This window comes from Ipomoea triloba, chromosome 14 (genome assembly GCF_003576645.1).
Source record: "Ipomoea triloba cultivar NCNSP0323 chromosome 14, ASM357664v1".
Taxonomy (NCBI): Eukaryota; Viridiplantae; Streptophyta; class Magnoliopsida; order Solanales; family Convolvulaceae; genus Ipomoea; species Ipomoea triloba.
The window spans coordinates 18686053-18694465 of NC_044929.1; the positions used below are offsets into that span (position 1 = coordinate 18686053).

The 8413-nt window shown below is 34.8% G+C and overlaps 1 protein-coding gene across 2 annotated transcripts; it reads left to right on the forward strand.

The window, feature by feature from the left end:
- The first annotated feature begins 5182 nt into the window (after positions 1–5182).
- LOC116004991 ((R)-specific enoyl-CoA hydratase-like) lies at positions 5183–6355 on the forward strand. 2 transcript variants are annotated; one of them, XM_031245199.1, is made up of 4 exons: positions 5183–5236; positions 5435–5771; positions 5864–5979; positions 6055–6355. In XM_031245199.1, the coding sequence occupies exons 2-4, from the start codon at positions 5502–5504 to the stop codon at positions 6167–6169; spliced, it is 501 nt and encodes a 166-aa protein (XP_031101059.1). In that variant the 5' UTR covers positions 5183–5236; positions 5435–5501; the 3' UTR covers positions 6170–6355. The 2 variants fall into 2 exon arrangements, with proteins under 2 accessions (XP_031101059.1, XP_031101058.1); XM_031245198.1 differs by lacking the exon at positions 5183–5236 and having other exon boundaries at positions 5243–5771.
- The last annotated feature ends 2058 nt before the right edge of the window (positions 6356–8413 follow it).

Sequence of the window (8413 nt, forward strand, 5' to 3'; positions counted from 1 at the left end):
ATATAGATGATGATGAGAATCTTGATGATGCTGCATCGGCCATAAATGGCTCCGATCCTCTGATACACCCTAGCTTAGCTTCTCAATCCCAGCTAGCGCTGCACTCTGCAGATCAGATCATATGACGATTGATGATCATCAGAAGAAGCTTCCACATTATATTCCAAAATTTCAGTGCACCACCAGGCCAGCAAGTGAAGCTTTCATATCTTCTACAGACTTCTTATATTTTACAAAATTTTTTTTATTCATTAGGAGAGAAACTCGCAGCCCCTACTATGGATATGCACCAGGTAAACTCCCTTAATTGACTGACTAAGTAAGCTACTCTCACTAGGAGTTGAACTAGTAAATTTGTGATTACTAAATCAATAGGTCTAATTAAACTTGCTCCGGACTATTTTAATTTGTTGTTATGAGTTTTTCTATAGACTGAATCTAATAAAGGTATCTTTTACAATTAGATATGCTATGCTATATCTAATTTAGATATGATATATGCTTAGATTGCTAGTACATACATGTTAATAAAATAATTACTTAAAAAGATAAAAATTTATCTTTTGTGTTAAGCTTTTATGAAACTGCTTTGTTTAAGATATAGTTTGTCATTTACTAAGTTAGCTAGAGTCTGAACTAGATTTAAGAGTTAGTTCAAGAAGGTCCCAAGTTAGGGTGTATTGAAGATTGAACTAACCAAGAAGATAGTTTGAGAATTGAGTTGAAGATCAAGACACTTATTTCGTTAAAGATCTTTTTAGGAGACGAATACTTAAACTTTATCCTCTTATCCCACAGTAAATGAAGTTAGAATTTTACGGAGAGAACGGCATACACTTTGAGAAGATTCATAGAGCTAAATTGAATGACTTGACATTCTTCTTGATTGGATAAAAGGTCCTTCGTCAAGTCAATCATCACATCCGTTTCTGTTCTGTTTATGAGCTAGTTAATCACATGGAGTTGACGCTAATCTGCTGCAATTGAGGGGAGTCTCAATTTGGCTGATGCGGAGATCTCACACCGATTCTTCGAAGAAGGAGCTTGTTTTAATTAACTAAGTTGTAGTTGTACATTCTTGAAGTCCTTCGTGTTCATCATTATGATTCAGTATATCGCTTCCTTTGAGATCAATGAAGAATCGGACAACGAACTATTTCATGTGATGCCTCCCAGACGTAGGAGTTGAATTCTCCGAACTAGGTTATCAAACTCTGTGTGTTCATTGTTGTCTTCTTATTGTATTCGTTATTAATTGGGTGAGCTACTCACTCAAATAGTCATTGAACTAATTCAAAAGACAAACTTATAGGAAGCGTACGTAAACATGACTTTTCAGGTTCATTGCTTATCGATTTAATTAATTTTAGATCATTAGTAAGTAATTGGACTTAGGGCCTTAGTTGCCTGATTTAACCTATATGTTGGACAGAGGCCGGTAAAAGATTAAGTCCAGCAATTGGTGGTTAGAAAAATTGATGAATGGAGACCGTGGGTGAATAGTTAAATTCAACAAGTGATATCAAAGTTAGGTTATGAATTTGAGTATCCTAACACTATACAACAACAACAAAAATAATAGTATATACTATATATTTATATCTAATAATATCATTATAGGAAACTTTTCTAGGTAAACACTCGATATCTTTCTCTTCTTTTTTTGTTTATTTATTTATTTATATTTGTTTGATGATTTTGAATGAGTGGAGGCTTTTGGTTGATGTAAGACTGATGGAAATGACAAGAGTGCTGGTATACAGATAGATCTGTGAACTGTACTGTGATTATTCTTCTGGCAAGGCAAGGGAAGATGGTAATGTCATCTCAATAGATATAAGCAAATTCTTCTATGATTGTGTCATTAATTTTTATCCGCGTGACAAAGTCAAATTTTTTTATAAATGTTACATTTTCTCATATAAGTATTATAATTTTCATCATAATTAATTCTTCAATCAACTTTTAATATTTCATTTTGATGTAGATATATTACATTTTTAATCAAAAGTATCACATTTTTCATTAGAAATATAACATTTTCTTTCATAAGTAATAATTAAACACTTTATTAATGATTAATATTGCATTTTTTCTCATAACTAACTATTCAACCCTAAATATTATATTTTGATTTAAAAGTATTATATTTTCCTCAAAAGTATTAGTGTATTACACTTTTTTTTATAAGTAGCAAACAACTTATTCCTTATTAGTATTATATTTTCCAACATAAGTTTTACATTTTCATTATGACTCGACCCGTCTCATAGATAAAGATTCGTGATACAGTCTCGCAAGAGACTCACTCGTAGATAGATCATAATCATAAAATTATATTGCATAGCCAAAAGCATGGCCAAAGGGGTGAAGCACTAAAGTATGATTCTCATACTATAAAATTACGAGTTTGATTATATTGTCAGCACTTTCTCTATCTATTTTGTTGCGTAACGTCTTCCTACTGTGATTAACCAAGGGTTATCTAGGACACACTTTCAGAGAATGACGATAAGTTTCCCTACACAGAAAACTTAAAAAAAAAAAAAAAAAAAAAAAAAAAAAAAAAAAAAAACAACAAAACAAAAAATTATATTACAATATTACATGCATCCAATTTTACTTACTCAAATTTTGCATTTAGGGTGTGTTTGGTAACACGGAAAATGATTTCCGGAAATCATTTTCCGAACTTTTGGTGTTTGGCAACGCCCGGAAAATGTGGTCAACGGAAAACATTTTCCGTTGACCATGAAAAATGATCCTATTTTTCCGGAAAACAACTTCCGGACAAAAAGTCCGGAAGTCATTTTCCGGAAACTTTTTTCCGCGCGATGGATGGCCTGCGAGGGACGGCGGGACTGCGGACTGGTTGCTTTGGTTAGTTTCAGCTGTTTGTTTGTTATTTTTTTTTGTCTTTCTTTTGTTTTTTAATAATAAAGTATTATTTTATATATTTTTATATTTTAAATAAAATAATAAAAATATATAATTATACAATTCTACTCATTTTCCACCCATTTTTAAGAAAATGAACCAAACACATAAAGACAGTTTTCCAGAATGCAACCAAACACAGAAAATGAAATTGTTTTCTGGAAAATGACTCATTTTCCAGAAAACATTTTTTAGAAATCATTTTCCTACTTTCCAAACACACCCTTAATGTTATTTTGATTAGAGAACAAATAATTAATTGTATTGACCTATTAAAGATTGATGTAATCAATCTTGTTTCGTCTGCTGGTTATATATATCAGCATTAAATATAATAAGTACAATAATACATTTTCATGTATCTGGAGGTGTCCCTCCTGAATCCACAGGTGCCCATGTGTTTGTTTGTGTGTCTCTATTACAATAGATTCTTTTTCTTTTATTTTCTTTTCCCTTTTAACTAATTGATTAATGATTAATAATTTATTGTGCTAGTGTGTATATATAATCTGATTATGATCATCTTCACATAAAAATTAAAAGGCTAAAAGGGTTTTATTATTAATTTTCTTCCTGTTGAATCCCCAACTACAAGGGTCCCAAACGCTCCGACCCGACAGAACATCTAGGAAGATGTAAATCATGGTAACTCAGCTGAAAACAGAAGCTAATTAAGTTGTCTACGCGGGCTGTTTTAGTATTAATTAATTAGCTATTTGATGATTTATGTACCGTCAAGTCTCGAGAAAATTTTACACGAAAATTATTTTGGCTCATCATCTCATATATGGAGCGTAGTGTGATATGGAATCTTATGAATTGTATGTCTTTTAGTCAATAACCATTGGCTTAAACTGGGATCAATGTGGCAAAAATTACCATATCTGGCCAGTTGCATTCAAAATCCAAAACTCACCCTATACATTGTGTGAATATAAGAATTATTATTAGACTATTTGTGTTTGTTTATTCATTAAGCTAAGCATTAGTAAAACTTATTAAGTGTTGTGATAGTATGAAATAATTTCAAGAATTTCTTCAATATATATGTGTTATGATAGATCGAGAGTTTCTACAATGTGTGCATGATAAAATTGTATCTTTGTCAAAGGTATGATATACAATTCTTTCAAATATAAAATATACACATACTTTATAGTGTCCTAAAGTACAATATGATTTTCTAACGATATAATTAATATTATAAAAGTTATTAAATATTATTTGATTAAATTCTTCCAACTGGTTCTTTAAAACTTAAAATTGCCTACCTGTTTCTTTGGGGTTTATGTGTGAACTTAGATTTGCAGTTGTAGGCATCATATTTAGTCCACTCTTTCAGTAAATTTCTTGAGAGCACAGTAAAATGTATATGAGTGTATATGCGCGCACACACTAGCCTTCCTATGGAACTTGTTGACTAATTTTATCTATCATCTAGGATGATTAAGGCTTGAAAATTAAACAAAAATACATTACAGTACATTTGAAAATACTTGATAATGTAACTGTGAATAACTAACAATGTATTCATAATCAATAATAGTGTACGCGCGTGTATACACTATTAGTTCCCTGGATGCACTACCAAACATTTCCAAACATACTGTAAATAGTTACAAAAATGTCACCACTTTTTTGTTCTCATTTTTCCTTATTTTCCTGCCCTCCATTATCTTAGATGGATGGGTGATATTAGTGTAAATTCTCACAAAAAACCTAATTCTCCCGAAATTCGGATTCTATGTATATATAGGCTATATGTTGAATTGGTGGCAGACCAAACTCTTGGGAGACAGCTGAGCTTGTAAGTGGGGCATTATATTATATTGGCCCCTCTACACCAGCTAGTTAGCAGCCAGTGTTTTTCTTCAAACTTTTATATATAGTTAAACTGAGTTACTTAAGATCGATCCATCCAGTTAAATTATATATTGTAACCTCTATTTAATGTTTCACCAGAAAGAAATATTGAGAATTATGATTTTCAAATTGAAATCGAACTTTTTCAAATCAAACCGAACTAGAATGTTAAATTGAATGGTTTCATTTTTTTTTTCAAAATCAAACAAACCGAAATAAGAAAAAATCGAACCGAACACCGAAATATCCACTTCTAACTTATATAGTCATTTAAAAGAATTATTTTTCTATTTCTCTGACGGTTAAGCCCAGTAGCCCACTATCCACCTAACATTTAGCCCACATTCCTTATTTTTATTTCTTTAAAAACTAATGCAGTTTTAAATTTAATTTAGCATACCTATAGCGGGCTCTCAAGTCTCATCTCACTCCACAGGTACGTGTTTCCTCGTCTTTCATCTGATTTGTATCTGCTATGCGTGTATCTCTACGTATATATACTGGAATCGACACCTTTGGATGGTGCACGAGCGCACTTGAATCTGTTTGGCCATCTAGTTTGCGGGGTGGTGAGTGGATATTGCTTTCTACAATGCCGGTAAGGTGTTTGATGAATTGTTTGTGAGATTTTCAGTTGTATAGGTGTGAATGCATGTCTGCTGCTTTGCCTAATTTAAACAAGTTAACGAGTTAATTGAACAATGCTGGTGAAACGTGCGTTTTGGAGCTACGTTTCCACTTCCTGCGGCTTCTCTTCGTTGGCAGCTACCAATTTGCTGAAATGCGGGGAGGTTGTGAAGCAAGCTCGGGTGTTTACGGAAGCAGATGTTGTTGAATACTCGAAGCTGAGCCATGATACCAACCCCTTGCATTTTGACTCAGAATGTGCCAAGCTTGCTGGATTCAGTGACAGGCTTGTTCCTGGAATGCTGGTCGCTTCCTTATTCCCAAGAACCATTGCTTCAAATTTTGTAAGTACTGAGTCTCATCAATTTTTGATACTTTTATCAAGCCATTTGTTTAAACTTCCTTTCTGGTTTGGTGTTTGGAAAAAAACTTGTAGCCGGGAGCTGTATATGTTTCGCAAACATTGCACTTCAAGTCGCCAGTGTATATTGGAGAGGAGATAGTTGGTGAAATATGTGCAACAAATATTAAGGATCTGAAATCGAAACATGTGTAAGTTGCCCTGGCTGAATCCCTGATTTTGTATTTTCATCTTCTCCAGGCTCTTCAATTCGTTTTGATTGTCAGGGTTAAATTTTCCACCAAATGCTTCAAACGTGATGGCGTGCTTGTTATCGATGGCGAGGCCACAGCCATCTTGCGGAGTCTGAACAAAGAACCAGCAGCTCGGTGGTCGAGCTGAAGAACAAAAAGTTATTCCCTGGTTAATGGTCAAAATGCATGATTTTCTTGAACACAAAGTTCTTCCCTGTTTAATGGTCAAAATGCATGCTTTTCTTGTACTCTAGTAACCAGTTTTGTTGAGCAAAGCAGAAATGAGAATTATGGAATGAATTTTGACAAACGAAATAAATTGACTTTATTACTAGTTCTACAGTCAACAACTCAAAACAATGAAGAACCAGAGGATGTTTAACTCTCACTGACATACACCATCATCTTCTCTACTATGTGCAAGACAACGATGTGGCTAAAAATTCTCAAATCAACAAGTCCACAAAAAGAGCACAGTTTAATAATCAGAGACCCAACTGCCCCAAAAATTCCTCTGAGATCATTCATCTCAGAAGGTGAGCCCTTGTGGAGCTGCGGGTGCAGGTGCCTTAGGTTTCGGCTTCAACGAGGTCCTCGTAGCTGTCGGTCATTGCATTGTACCCAATCTCCCATTCACTGTCACCTCACCCTGAACCCCAACATTTTGGGCTATCAAAGATGCAAGTTCTAATAATGCCTGCAAAGCATATACAAATTAAAGATTAGGACTTGAGGCGGAGCTTGAGGACTCAAGCACAGTTTCTGTTGCTTCTCCGACTTTAATTACAGCAACACCCCGGACAATTTGGCAATTCTCTAGCAAGCTTCTCAAAATCGTATATTGAATCTGTTTCATTTAATTCCTTTTTAAGCTGAGCAATCCTTGACTGTATTCCTACATCATCTGTACACTCTCGAATCACTCATCATCATCGTCATCTGACTTCTTGTACACCTATGGCCACGTTGCCCACGGCTTTTCTGCTCGTCTGACGCCCACCCAAGCGTCTGAGCTAAGAAACATCACCGTCGTGATCTCTGTCCTTCCAGACCAAATCCTCTAGTCCCAAACCACTCAGTCCCCTCAATTTTTAGGCTTAGTGATACGCATAAGAAAGTAATAATTGGTGGTGTAATTAGTGGAGAATTTAAAAGGAATGAATCATATATAATTAGAGGATAATTGACAAAATATTTGTATAAAGAAATTATGTATATTAGAATATATCATTACCTTGTATAGTTAGAGTAATTTTAGTAGCTTAATTATTATAGGTGTTATAATTTAGTATAAATAGGTCCATTGTATATGAAAATTGAAAACCACTCAAGAGAAATATATTGTTCTTATTCATGTTCTTCTTAGTTATTCTTTTTGGAGCTCTCACACGCTCGAAGTGTGAAATTGGAGTTTGCCATAACTCGAATACGGCTAGGAGCTAGAAACCTGCTCGAAAGGTTTCCTATATGTTACGATCCTATTTAGGGTCGTATCACTTAGATGAATCGTCTAGTCTCTGGCTTGACTCTAATTACGTTGTGCCCTACTATTTGGATAACTTGGCAATCGGAGCTTTTGGTGCGGTGCAGCAAGGCGTGCTCGTTTCCTGTGGCGTAGGAAATGCTGGCCCTACTATATATACCGCCGATAACGTCGCGCCCTTGATTCTCACGGTCGGTGCTTCCACTATTGATCGGGAATTCCCGGCCGACGGCGTAGGATCTTCAGGGCACTGGATCCGGGTTTGATCTACGATTTGGGAGTTAGTGATTACGTGGATTTCTTATGTACCATTGGATATGACAGTCGGACAATTTCGTTGTTCACCAGGGATTCTTCTCCGGTGGATTGTAACACATGAAGTTTGGGTAACCCCGGCTCTCTAAATTACCCCTGTTTTTCAGTTGTTTTCTATAAAGTCAACACCGTAAGAGCATCCTTATTAGTGGAGTTATTTTGCGGTTTTTTTTTTTGGAGTTTTTGTAAGTGTGATTAGGAAAATGAAAATGGGATGGGAGGAAAAAAACAAATATGATTTAAAAAAAGAAAAATAAATAAATAAAGTAAGTTGTTAGACGCGCCCACTGTTGTGCGCGAAACGCGTACAACAGGAAGAGTCTTGTGTCAGTTTTTTCGGCTTGTTACAATGCTATTCATCCCTTCATTGCATATGAACCATTTACTCTCTCCTATTCTCTCTCATGCCATCTGGACAAATACTATTCCAAAAACCATAATTATCTTATGATGTAGATGCTCTAATATACAAGAGAACAATGAAAAATGTGGGGACCAATAGAAACGATGTTTATGAGGTAACAGTGAACATTTCGGGTGTTTAGTGATAATAATGATACGCTATCTTATGAGGTGACTTTTAGAGCCAAGGAC